At 43.6% G+C, this 14,336-nt stretch overlaps 1 protein-coding gene across 7 annotated transcripts; it reads right to left on the bottom strand.

Annotated features, from left to right (window-relative positions):
- Positions 1-4,348: 4,348 nt before the first annotated feature.
- Positions 4,349-14,307, bottom strand: LOC113055157 (kelch-like protein 26). 7 transcript variants are annotated; one of them, XM_026221176.1, is made up of 5 exons: positions 14,224-14,307; positions 13,728-14,137; positions 10,541-10,594; positions 10,263-10,448; positions 4,350-7,681 (listed from the first exon to the last, which is right to left on the bottom strand). In XM_026221176.1, exons 2-5 carry the CDS (start codon positions 13,775-13,777, stop codon positions 6,100-6,102), a joined length of 1,872 nt encoding a protein of 623 aa, XP_026076961.1. In that variant the 5' UTR covers positions 13,778-14,137; positions 14,224-14,307; the 3' UTR covers positions 4,350-6,099. The 7 variants fall into 7 exon arrangements, with proteins under 7 accessions (XP_026076964.1, XP_026076961.1, XP_026076960.1 ...); XM_026221175.1 differs by having other exon boundaries at positions 13,728-13,847; positions 13,986-14,298; XM_026221177.1 differs by having other exon boundaries at positions 13,728-13,821; positions 13,986-14,298.
- Positions 14,308-14,336: the final 29 nt, after the last annotated feature.

Below are 14,336 nucleotides of genomic sequence, written 5' to 3'. Positions count from 1 at the left end.
GGAGCGAGCGCCGCCTTTTCCCCGAAGGGTGGTCCAGGAGCGACGCACGCCGGAGGGCACCTCGCGGCACATGAGCAGGCCAGCGGTTCCCGGTCCCCAGGACGAGCCCATGCCAACGGAACCACCACGCTCCCCAGGACGCGCTTGGCTGGCAGGCTGTGCCGTTCACGACCCCCCAGCTGGGGCGACTCGGGCCGAAGTCGCCGTCAATGGCCGCCCGTTCTCGGCGCTGCTGGATTCCGGGAGCTCCATTACATTGATGCGGCCCACCGTCCTCCCTCCACGGTCAGGAGCCAAGGCCCGGATGGCCATCACGTGCGTCCACGGCGATACCAGACGGGTCCCCACTCGGCGAGTCGCCATAACCGCTGCCCCGGGAACCTGGTCATTGGAAGTAGGGATCGTGAAGGACCTGCCCGTCCCCGTCCTCCTCGGGAGAGATTGGCCGGGGTTCGACCGTCTGCTCGCCGCAGCCGCACAGCCTGCCAGCTCGACCGGGAACCGCCGACGCCGGGGGCCAGCAAAGGGACCTCCTCGACATCCCGTGCTGCTGACATCGGACAGCCCTCGAGAAGGTGAGCCCCCCTCCCAAAATTCTGACCTATATTTTGATGTGTTTCAGCAGGTGGCAGGAGGTGGGGCTTTCGCGAAGGAGCAGCACGAGGATGATCGCCTGAAGAACTGCTGGTCTCAAGTGAGGGTTGCGGAAGGAGAGGATCTCCAACCAGCACCTCATCCCATCCCTCACTTCGTCATCCGGAATGGCCTGCTCTATTGTGCCGCCCAGCGGAGGGGGGAGGAGAAGCTTCTGCTCGTAGTGCCCCGCAGCAAGATAGGAACGGTGATGGAACTGGCACACGCTCACCCGATGGCGGGTCATCTTGGGGCCCAGAACACCATCCAGCGGATCCGGGACCGTTTCCATTGGCCGGGCCTGGACGCCGATGTGAAACGGTTCTGCCAAGCCTGCCCGATCTGCCAGAGGACCTCACCACACACACCTCCCCCCAGCCCGCTGATTCCATTACCCATCATCGAGGTGCCCTTCGAGCGCATCGGGATGGATCTCGTTGGGCCGCTGCCGAAGTCCGCCCGGGGGCATGAACACATCCTGGTCATCGTCGACTATGCCACCCGCTACCCCGAAGCTATCCCTCTCCGCAAAGCCACCGCAAAGGCCATCGCCCAGGAGCTCTTCCTCCTATGTAGCCGGGTCGGCATACCGGCAGAGATACTGACCGACCAAGGGACGCCCTTCATGTCCCGGCTAATGGCTGACCTCTGTCGACTCATGAAAGTGAAACAACTCCGGACGTCCGTCTACCACCCCCAGACCGACGGCCTCGTCGAGAGGTTTAATCAAACCTTGAAGCAGATGTTGCGACGGGTGGCGGCCGAGGACCGACGAGACTGGGACCAGCTGATACCTTACGTCCTCTTCGGCATCCGGGAGGTCCCCCAGGCATCCACGGGCTTCACCCCGTTCGAGCTTCTGTTTGGCCGCCAACCCCGAGGGCTTCTCGACGTGGCTAAAGAGGCCTGGGAGCAACAACCAGTCAACCTCAGGACGACGGTTGAACACGTCCGCCAGATGCGGGAGCGAGTCGACAGGGTCATGCCACTAGTCCGGGAGCACCTGACCAAGGCCCAGCAAGCCCAGCAGCGCCACTTCGATCGGGCCGCCCAACCACGGGAGTTCCAGCCAGGAGACCACGTAATGGTCCTGGTCCCCACCTCAGCCTGTAAATTCCTGGCAAGATGGCAAGGCCCGTACACGGTACTGGAGAGAGTAGGGCCCGTCACCTACAGGGTCAGACAACCTGGACGGCGTCGACCCGAACAATTATACCACGTCAACCTCTTGAAACGCTGGGTGGGGACCGGACCCCAACTTGCGGCCCTCACCGCCTCTACTCCCGTGGTTGTAGATGTCAATCCACACCTCTCCGCGGCCCAGAAGGCGGAGCTGCAACACCTAGTCGGTCAGTTCTCCGATGTGTTCTCCCCCCGGCCCGGAAGGACCAAGGTCGTCGAGCACGATGTGAGGACACCACCTGGAGTCATCGTCCGGCAGCGGCCCTATCGAGTCCCGGAGGCTCGGCGACACGCCATCGAGGAGGAGGTGCAGGAGATGTTGAGGTTAGGTGTGATCGAACCATCTCGGAGTCCCTGGTCAAGCCCCATCGTCATGGTCCCGAAGCCCGACGGCACCCTCCGGTTTTGCAACGACTTCCGCCGCCTAAATGAGGTCTCCGAGTTCGACGGCTACCCCATGCCCCGTGTGGATGAGCTGCTCGACCGCCTGGGAAGAGCCCGGTTCATCTCTACACTAGACCTCACGAAAGGATATTGGCAGGTCCCCCTGACTAAGGAAGCCAAAGCAAAAACCGCCTTCTCTACCCCCAGTGGCCACTGGCAATACCGGGTCCTTCCCTTCGGCCTACACGGGGCCCCTGCCACCTTCCAGCGCATGATGGACATCCTGCTGCGGCCCCATATGTCCTACGCCGCAGCCTATCTGGACGATGTGGTAGTCCACTCGGAGACCTGGGGAGAGCATTTAGAGCGGCTCCGGAGGGTGCTGTTGGAGCTGCGCCGGGCGGGACTAACCGCCAACCCCCGCAAGTGTCACCTAGCGCTGTCAGAAGCCAAGTACCTGGGTTTCCAGGTCGGTCGCGGCCTCATTAGGCCGCAGGAGAAGAAAGTGGAGGCCATCCTGTCCGCACCGAAGCCCTCAACGAAAACCCAGGTACGAGCCTTTTTGGGGTTGGCGGGATATTACCGGTGTTTCATACCTAACTTCTCCTCCTTAGCATCTCCCCTGACAGACCTGACCAGGAAGGGGCAGCCCGAGAAGATTCCCTGGAGCCCGGAGGCGGAGAAGGCGTTCCAGCAGGTGAAGATGGCCCTCACCTCCGAACCAGTCCTGCACGCCCCCGACTTCAGCTGCCCCTTCCTGCTGCAGACGGACGCATCAGACACCGGGTTGGGAGCCGTCCTCTCCCAGGTCCACGACGGTGAGGAACACCCGGTGATCTACATCAGCCGAAAGCTGTCCCCCGCTGAGACGCGGTACGCGGCCGTCGAGAAGGAGGCGTTGGCCATCAAGTGGGCAGTCCTGGAGCTGCGGTATTACCTCCTCGGCCGCCGGTTCACCCTCCTCACGGATCACGCCCCATTACAGTGGATGGCACGGGCTAAGGACACAAATGCCAGGGTGACCCGGTGGTTCCTAGCGCTCCAGGACTTCCACTTCACCATACAACATCGGGCGGGGACGGCCAACGCCAACGCCGACGGCCTTTCCAGGATGTGGGCAGCTTTCGCAGGTCTGTCAGGCTCCACTCCCCACCCCTACCCTCTCTCCCCATTCTCCCGCAGACACAGGACGACGCTTAGGGGGGGGGAGTGTGACAAGTGTCCCGAGTCCTCATCAGCGTCGCCCTGGCAACCGACACGCCGCACCTGTCCCCGCTCATCAGCCACTGAGCAAGCCCAGCTGCGGCTCATCAAGCGGGCTATAAAGATGCGGCAGAGGAGGAAGAAGGGGAGCAACGTCTCCATGCCAGGAAGTGACTCTTTGTTCTTTTCCCCGCAGAAAGCAGCCCTTAAGCCGCAGCCCCGTCGAACCACGGTGACACCGGCACAGCACAGGCACGCGCACAAGAGGGATACAAGGACACGGACACGAAGACCCGCACTTTCGACACTTCCTCACTGGCACTCTCAATAAAATCCACCCTTCGGGGATATTTTTCACTCACTCGCTCGTCGTGTGCTTCTTTGTCTCGTGACAATATATATATATATATATATATATATATATATATATATATATATACAGATGTCCTTTCATCAGTATTTTTGTCTTGTTTTTCAGTGTAAACCAAGATATGTTTACTTGAGAGCTAAATTCAACTTATTTTCTGTGAGATCAAAATTAAAAGAAGTTAATAAAAGAGTTTATGATTAAAAGAACAAATATCTGCCAATGGGCTCAGAAATAATAATAAAAAATCTTAAGACATTTTATACATTTATATATAAGAGATACATGGTTGTTGTAAATGTCTGGTAAAGTTTCTTTTTTTTTCTTGTTTGTTATACACTGCAGTAAAAACAAATATAATAATAATAATAATAATAATAATAATAAATATATATATATATATATATATATATATATATATATATATAAGGGGGCAGACAGATTATCTTGCTGCAAGGAAAACATAACTTTTGTAATATTACATCAATGAAAAAATGAGAACATTTGTGTAATTTTATTTAGACCACACAGCAACAGATAAAACATAACAGATGGATAAAATAAAACACAAATGGAATTTCACAAAATGGAAGACAAATGTGTAAAATAATTGCAAAAAGTGCTACAAATACAAATACATTAAGTTTTATTAGCTATATAAGATATAAAAAAAATGTAACAAATTCCAACATCAAAAATTAGAACATGTCAAAAACGATTGATATATATATATATATATATATATATATATATATATATATATATAACCACATGGTATTAATTTCAGACATTCATAAATGCACTTATACAAAGAATTTTCGTAGAAGCTTGTGTTGACATCCCAAACTTAAGGAAATTTACACAGGACCAAACAGCCCTTTAAGTGCTTTTAACAGACTGATTAAGGCTGATTTGTGAAGAATTGTGCCATAGTTCCATGTACATGATCCAGTACCTCCCATGCTGTATTATACAGTGTGAATTACATGTTCAGACAGAGAACACAATGCATCTGTTATTGGTTTAGTTATTAAATCACAGATTCACCATGTTTTTATATATTAAAGTGCATACGAAATGTGCTTGCTTAGTTTGAAAAAAAAAAAATCATAACTATATGTAGGTTAAAAACACTGTTAAATACAACTGTATATGCAATAGCTACAGCAATGAGATTAATGTCTTTACAATTTAAAAAAAATATATTTAAAAAAAAATACCTCCACTGCTAAGTGGCAGGTGGTGTATGTTGTTTTGTACAAATTATCAAAAAACAAAATGGATTCCCATGAAAAGTGCAAGATTTTATATTAATCTATAAGAGCCAGAGTCAGCTTCACGGTCTCAACATGCCAATTAGGAAAACAGGTTCAATATTTTCAACCTAGACCCTCTTCAGGAAGTGCTGGCAAAGAGGACAATGTTGTCCAAATTGTAGCTAGTGGGCCAACATAAAAATATCATAATTCAAAGCTCTGCCAATACTATTCCAGAGACACATTTTTTTTTCAACCAATTCAGTCAGCTATCCAAAATTTTGATGAAGTTTAGTTCTAAAAAACATCGCTTGTGAATAGTTTTTGTTTTCGTGTCATTTAGACACACCAGTGAGAACAGAACAATAAATCCTTCATGAAGTCATGTTGCCCCAGTGTTGCTGGCCCATTCAAGTCTGTCATCAATGCAAATCCCACAGGCACTTGTATGAAACTCTTATTACTATGAAACGGGACAATCTACAGGAAGGGCCAAAGACATCATTTCTGCTTGAGAAGTGTGTAGAAAGATGCCTCACATTCGCAAAAACCTAAGCCAAAAACAGCAAGTGTGTTGAATTGGGTGATTTCTTGTGGAAGTATGATACAAGCTATTTCTGCAAAAGATTCTGGAAAATGGAGATCTCCTTCACATTCATCAGTATCTGTATTATAAACTTGCAAAATACTTGTGGAAGTTTAGGATGTATTGTGAATACATTTAAGATATTCTCAAAGAAGAATATGCGTTGACATTGCCCCAGTGCTGCTGCTCATCAGTGGTAATCGCACCGAAACTCTCATTAGTATGAAACAAGGCAATCTACATGAAGGGCCAAAGACAATATTACTGCTTTAGAAGTGTGCAGAAAGATGCTTCACATTCTCCAAAAGCTCAGTAGAGAGTTTGCTTTCATATTCCCTCACACTGATGTGTACAGGCCTTCAATCATGAATGCTTCAAAACTGAAGACATAACAGTCCCTTTTCAATGAGAGAAAGCCATTTATACCATTACTTTTACTGCGGTCGGGGGGACACTAATCCTTAAGCCTAAATCAGCAAATTATGTGCTTAGCGCTGGGTAGTTGTCTGGGGAAGTATGATAGGTGAACAAGCTATTCCTGCAAAAGATTCTGGAAAATGGAGATCTCTTTCCCACTCATCTGTCTCTGTGTTATAAACTTGCACAATACTTGTGACGTTATTGAGGTGCCAGTTGTATCCTCCAATTATATAGATCTTTTTATCCAGCAGGCAGCAGCCAGACTCCGACTGACCAGCACGCATAGGACTGACTGTTGTCCACTGATCGGTCTCAGGAACATAATACTCTACAGCTAGAACATCAAAGCAACGGTCAACATGGTCCATCCTGCCACCGAGTGCATAAATACGGTTGTTTTCACTAATCATAGCATGCAGGACTCTTGGCTCGTTCATGGGACACTTGAAGTCCCACTGATCCAAGGCTGGATCATAGCAATGGAGAGTTTTCTTATCTTCTATGGACACCCCGTAACCTCCAGAGACGTAGAGCTTCTCTTTGCAAGTTGCTCCGGCGTGACCCCAGATTCTCCTCTTCAGGGAATCTACATAAGTCCATTCATTTTTCCTTGGACAGTAACACTCTACTGAGGACAAGCTGCCAGACCTGTTGCGTCCCCCAGTAGCGTAAAGTTGTCCATGCAGTACATTGAGCTGAAACTGAATGCGGCTTTCCTGCATGGGTTGGATTCGAAGCCACTGGTTCAGATGGGGGTCGTAGCGGAAGCAGACATCAACTGCACCCTCTCCACTGCGATACTGTAAATGCTGGCCACCCACTATGTACACAAAATTGTCAAGAACCGACACACATGCATGGCTGCATCCCAACTCCATTGCGGGCAACTCTTTGAACTGTCGCACTGTGATGTCGGGCAGATAGTAAACTTTGCTGCTGACTGTCCGATCGTTGTCGGTGTAGGGTGTTCCACCAAAAGTAATTAGTGATGTGACGTCTGAGCGAATGGAAGTTCGCGGTGATTGCAATTCGTGTTGTCGAAATGGAAGGATTTGATAATTAAAGGCCTCTAGAAGAAAGTGTCGACACTGCACATCCTCCACCATGATGTCGACCGTTTGGACACTGTCCACCAGTTCAGACGACTGCATTAGTGGGAAGCGCACATGGCAGAGCACTTCACTGGCTGCAGCTCGCCTGGATGCATCATGCTGAAGCCAGCGGATTGCCGCGTGGAACAAGTCGATCTCTCTACAGTTCTTCAATTTGTTGCTCTGAAGAAAGAAAACCAATCGTTCCTTTGGAATGTGAAGGAAGTCGTCCTCCTGAGCTATTTGCAGGAAGTGACGGAATGTGAACGCATCGACCGACTGCTTAAGGGACGAGAGGCTGAAAGTGGTGGCCATCTGGCCAATGTTTAGACAAGTTTCAACACTCATGGCTGATTTCAGGAACTCCTCACAAAGCTCCACCACAGGCACCATCTGCAGAAAGACGGCTGCACCAAGAACATCCTGAATACAGTCCAAGTCCAGAGTGACTTCAGAACTGTAGGCAAAATCAATGATGTGCTTCAGTCCTCTGGCTGAAAGACCTTTTAGCTCTATGGTGTCCTGGTTGGACTCCTTCATTCCTCCAGTAAACATGGCTCTGTTTGGATTAAGAAGACAAGATTGTATGCCTTTATTCAAATGTGTGGCAAAAATAGGGGATCTCTATAGTTTTAAAATAAAACAAAGTGCAACTCTGACCGCTCTCTTATTATTTTTTTTATTTTTAGCAGCTTCGTTTCTGGAAATATTTTGTCAATTCATTTTCTATTTTAATAAAAAGTTCTAAACCTTGAACCAAAACAAGACTACAAACTTCTTCCATTTATAAATACATTTTCTGGCCGACTGAGTGCTTGTTGTTCTTAAAGTGTTCCTGTAGCTCAATTGGTAGAGCACTATGCTATAAAGCGCAAGGTTGGGGGTTCGATTCCCCGGGAACACATGATAGGTAAAAAAAAAATTGATAGCCTGAATGCACTGTAAGTTGCTTTGGATAAAAGCGTCTACTAAATACATACATTTTTAATAAGTTTAAAGGATAACATATTTCCTGAGATGTTAACAAATAGGGACTCATAAGCAACAGCTGCTGATGGAATGGTAAAACTGTTAACTGCCAAAATCAAGATACATAAAAATCACTAAGAAACAACAGAGAGGATGGCAAAACCGACCATCATTGACCAAATTTACAAAAAAAAGGAGAAACCTCACACCATTAACTATTCAGTAACTTAAATTCTCCTTAAGTAAATGTTTACAGTTAGGGGTGGTGGGCGATATGGCAAAAATATCAATTTGTTGTTTAGTTTTTTTGCATTACATTCACATTAACCATAACCAACTGCATTTATATGTACATCTTGTGTGTTTTTGACAGTATTCGCTCAATCAGCCAGAGTAATCGCAGTAACCAGGCACTATTTGACAGGCATTTTACTGCACTTGCACTTGAGGTATACGCACTCATAAAAAGCGAATGTCAGATCAGCACACAAATGAAATGTTTAACTGCCAAGGCTTTAAAGCACATGCAATTAATGTACTTATGTGATTGGGAAAAAGTGCGCTGTCTGAGTGTCACTCTACTGCTGAGTTAGCATTTGATGTGAATGTTTGTCACGTATAGTATATTGAGACAGAGGTGCCAGAACTGCAACCTTTTAAGAATGTGTTCTGTAGTACGACATAATAGTATGTAGTATGATAGATAGTAGCATGATATTTCTTAAAAAATATATCATGGAGACATTTTAATCATCCATAATCAAAAATTGTGATATTGCACACCCCTATTTACAGCACAGCATCACTAAGTAGCAATTAATGTTTTCTCTTTTTTTTTACATTTAAACTCATTCAGAAAACACATGCCTTGTTGCTAGGAGATGTGTGACAAATGCAAACAATGCGGTCTAAAATTAATATTATAAAACTGATTGGTTGAGCTCTGTTCAAAGCCATTGTAAACATACATAAACATACAATCTTTGAGCTCATTACATCAGTATTCCCGAGCCACTGTCTGTGTTGCTGTGGTTCCATGTATTATGTATTTCAGCAAAATTATTATTAATAATTATTTATTTAATAAAGTATAGTATGAGTGACCCCTGCTGGTGTTATGTTTGAGTCTTTTACCTTCGATTTTGAGACCATATAAAATAAATAACACAGCACATGAGAACAGTTCCAGAATCTTTTTTGATTTGAGCTCCATCAGAAGAAGCATGTTTCAGAAACATTCTATAGCTGTTCTCCTTCATCATCTCGTGTTTGAGATCCACCTATCTTCTCCAGAAGCATCCAACTGCACTAAGTCTGGCTTGACGGACAGGAGCGCATGCCCAATAACAGGTAAGGGAATGCATCTTAATTGAGTGCATAAAACCCCTGCATATACCTTTCCTTGTTGTCATTAGCTTCTCGCGATCTCTGTACTTACACAGTTTGGTTGGATTTAAAACTGTTCACTTTGCATGTATTCATGAGGACGTATTGACAGATCAAGTTAGTTGTGTTCACATCCTGAGCCGACCAAGCTCCCTCTTGTCTTCAGGCTGCCCTCCTTTTATCATTATCTCACCTACTCCCCTTTCCACGATTGCCCATCATGGTTTTTTTTTCTCTCAGATTCTCATCGGTATGTCGTTCTCTAAAACTGAAGCTTCTCCTAGTGATATCATGGGCCTGTCCGGCCACGTGTGGCACTTTGATCACCGCTAAAGACCCTCACCACCTCTGCGTAGTCTGCTTGCACCAAAAGCATGCTGAAGAGTCTTTGGAGAACCCTGAGATTTGCAGCCATTAATCACCCATGAGGTTGCCGCGACCTAGTGTATCGAGCTCTGACGTTCTGATTCGGATGGTGGACATTGTGATGACGACGCTGACCAGCCCAATCCTGCATTCCCCCAAGAGGATATCTCACTAGTGGTTAAGCGTTTATCTTCTTTTTTTATTTAACAGAAAAAAGAACTTCATACAGGTTTGGAACAACTTGAGGTTGAGTAAATAATTTTCATTTATGGGCAAACTATCCCCTTTAGTCTATAAACACAGTAGTCAAGTCAATATTCATTTGGACTAAGAACATGGATTAACCTTGTAACTTCTTTTATTAATCTCGTCATTTACATCTCAGTTGGCTGGTGCTAACAAACAATGTAATGTCTCACCTGAAGTAGTCACTGCAGGAGGCCAAAACTGCTTTGTGAACCTCAAAGTGCTCGTGTTCAATGACCAGAACCACATCCAACAACTGACCTTGATCGCGTAATGCAGACAGTCCCCTCAGGAGAGTGTTGCTGTGGCTGGGGGCTGAGAAAGTACAACAAAGTGTGCTGTTCTTGTTGTTAGCCATGCTGGAAGAAAGAGAGGATCAGTTTACAAGGAACTGTATCTCTCACCACTCTCTAATCATTGTCTCTGGCTACACAAGTCAACAGAAATTCACCAGTAGATTGAGGAGTCTGCTGTATCCTGATGCTCCACCAATAGGTCTCGGTTGCTAAAATGGCACAACAACATGATCCCTGTAATGGCACCTACTTTTAAATTATTCAACAGACTGGATAAAGAACCTATTTGAATACAGTACCCATAAGTCTCACAAAAATCAAGCAACAAGTGACCTCAACAATTACCAATATCAAATGGTTCTTATTAAACTGAAACCAAAGAAAGTTAAATACCTGTATTGTCATTGACCCTAAACCTCACATTCTTCTGAGAAAGACTATATGAAGAGTATGGTTCCAAAACGCAATAAATCCATTTGGATTGATTTGAGTAAAATAAATGAGTAAATGTTTCTTTACCAAGAAAGGGGCAAGATGAAAACCACTATTTCTGTTTCAAACTTTCACGTAGTATCTGTAGGTTATAATCAGGACAATTAATCAAATTTCTAAGCACGATTACAATTATGTAATCGTTCAAAGCAGCAATTAACCATTCAAAGTCCACTTATGTTATTCTGTGTGCTTAAGATGGTTTTTTTTATTTATTTCTACGTGTTATTTTAATTTTAGCATAAAATTATAATACTATTCATATTTTTACTTTTTTATAATTTACAGAAGATACCAATCCAATGTATAGTTGACATTTGAGACTATAGAAAAAGTTTTAAAAGTTTTCCAGGTAATGGAAATTTTAAGGGAATAATCGACAATTATGATTTTTGTCATATCGTGCAGCCCTAGTTATAATAACATTAACAATTAAAATCCAGGTTTTTATTTTTTTAAGATTTATTATAAAATGCAATAAATCCAAGATACTTTTTCTCTCTCAAAATGCAATAAATCCACTGAACTAATATGAAGTTATTTTTCATATTGAAACTGATGGAAATACACACCATAGTAAGTTGATCCACATATGACAGCCTCTAAACTTGGTAAACAGGCACTGAACTAAAAATACATTCATCAGTCATCGCTTCCAACATGAATTCAATGGGTCTTCTTGTTAATGCTATAAATTAATTACAGCAATAAAATAACATTTCATCATGAACAAGAACATGAACAACATCACATTAGACCACAGAAATTCCAAAATGACATTTCCTTTGGATTCAACTTCCAAAAGTGTATTCATCTTTGCCATGTTACATTCATTTAGTTGACTAGTGCTATGTGCTGTATTAACAAAAACATAAATGCCATTAATAAAAACACTGACACTGACAAGCTATGCAATATCACGTTCATAATCTAGCTTGTCAGTGATCTACGGCTCTTTGTATTAAATGCTTCTGAATAATTTCCCTCTGAAAGCACGTTATGGAGATTTACTTGTATTATTGATCACAGAACCGGCTTTACTGACGAGATGCGCATGACAATCACATGCGATTTATCCTGCAGCCCTTGTTTTTTGTTGATCACAGAGTACAAAGTAGATGAGGAAAACTAGGATGCCGGGTGTATTCAAAGCTCCATCATTACTGGCTAGAGTGCGTGGAATGGTGCGCTGTGATTGGTTGAGAGGAAATATCGCATTCTGCAAAAAAGGCAGACTGGTGTTTGTCACGGTTTGGTAACAAGTGAGAAAACATGACCAAAGAACTCTACGAATAACTGTATTTTCAATACAGACCAGATACAACACTGATTTTGGCGGAAACAAATTGCGTTTATCAAACCAAACTCTTCATTATACTTCAATGTTTGTGGTCCTAGATAGTGCAGTGTTATATATAAACATATAATGATACGTTTATAGCCAAATGAAAATAAATAATACATTTTGGGATGGAAGAAACTGGAATCAACATACAGCCTAATGTGATTATGAAATTATTAAACTTTAAAAGGTGTTTATTTTTAATAAATAAATGTGAGCAATGTTTAAAATCAAAATGCAGTGCTGTTACACAGCCAATGGGCTTACAGGTTCAGAGCGTTTTTGCCAATATACTGTCAAAATTAATCATCAGTATATCCTAAGCAATGTTTACTTTATGGTGTTTATATTACAAATAAAATGTAGATGGTTGTGACAGAGTGCTTATTTTATCTCCGTCATCTTTTAGAATGAGCAGCTGGAAATAGTAAGAATACAAATTTCAAAAGAGTCTCAGTGTATTTCACAAATAGCATAATGTCACATTATTTAATCAATTCTCATCAAACCTCTAACTTTTTTTTTATGCACACCTACATTTTTCAGTTCAGGAGCACATGTGCTCCTTTTGAAAAAAGCAAGCATTGAGTCCTGCACCAACATTTTAAATTGCCCCTATTATGCCATTTTGAATATTGCCTTTCATGTGGTGCATAATGCAGCTGAATGTGATGTTAAATGTAAACAATCTGCAAAGTTGTAAAGTTGAAAAGTGCATGAAAAATAATGTTATAATCTCCCAAAATAAAGAATCAACTCAAAACAGCCTAAATGAGTCGCCAGTAATTTCATGACGGTTACACGTCGCTGCAGACTATGCTACAGCCCATATGTTATCATATTTTGACCGAAAACAATATAATAGTTCTACATAATGTTGTCAAAAAAAAATGAAAGGCCAGATTTACTTAACAGGGCAAATTAAAGTCTGTAAACCTGGGTCTGCAGGCGATCAAAATGGGCTAAAACATGATTTTCTGGGTGCAATCAATGATGGCATAAATGCTACTAACTGACTACCGTAACTGTTATAAATGTTAATAAATGATTGCTTTTTCCAAGATTTATTTTAATTGAGTTATAGGTGGCAATCTAAACACTCCTAAAATACAGGGAGGAAAAAACGCTACATATATCCAAAATTAAGCGATATCAATAATTGTAAAAATAAATAAATACATTCTAATTGGTCAATAACCAATATGGTCGAGATTAAATGGCATTGCTACCCATGATGGCAAGACCCTCTACAAGCAGAATAAAACAACATTTTCTAGAATAATGACCTAGAACCTTCATGTAATGTTGAGGTAAATCATTGTAATTGTAATATTTTTAAAAGCGCTTTTCTTTTCTTTACATACAAAACTTTAATCCACCTTTAATAATAATAGCACAAAGAAAGACTGCAGAATAAAACCTTTTTTTTTTCTAATATTAACACTTAATCCTGTTGCATTATGGGACTAGCTGTCGCATGCAACATCTGATACTACAAGCATGCATACCTGCTTTGAGCTCGATTCAGACAGAGCTCCAGACCATCTGACTCCGCCATGCTCAGCGAGGGCGAGGATGAGGACGGTCATCATGTGCAGTAGCCTAAAATACCGCTAACCATACTCAATCTAAATAAAATATTAAATACAAGACAAAGCGTTTACAAAAAAACAAACAACCCTATATCATACTGAACGTTACAGTTTCAAATGCATGGAGTGCTACAAGACAACAAGAGAATTAGAATGAAAAGTAAGGATTTCTACCCCATTAATACTGCACGGCCTGCAGTCGAAGACACTCCAGGTGCTGCTGCTGACAAGAGTTTACCTGCGCGCGCCTCACAACCTCTGCGCGACCCCGCGCTTGCTGCTGCGCGCTCACGAGCACACCACTCACGGGCTCCTTCTCATTACGTCTGCCACCAAATGACACAACTAATAAGAATAAAGCACATCTTAAGATGTTTTTATGTAGCCTGACGGTTTAGGTGCATTGTCATACATAAACTCAGTCGATAATTTCGCTGTCAAAACCATAGACTGTAGTCAAAACCGAAAAGCGCAGCTCTTCTTGACCGTAAGGGGCGAGGTCACTGATATATCAGTGGGCGTGGC

The sequence above is a fragment of the Carassius auratus genome, chromosome 36, assembly GCF_003368295.1.
Source record: "Carassius auratus strain Wakin chromosome 36, ASM336829v1, whole genome shotgun sequence".
Taxonomy (NCBI): Eukaryota; Metazoa; Chordata; class Actinopteri; order Cypriniformes; family Cyprinidae; genus Carassius; species Carassius auratus.
The sequence above is the reverse complement of the archived record's forward strand: the minus strand, read 5'-3'. Positions and strand labels throughout refer to the sequence as shown.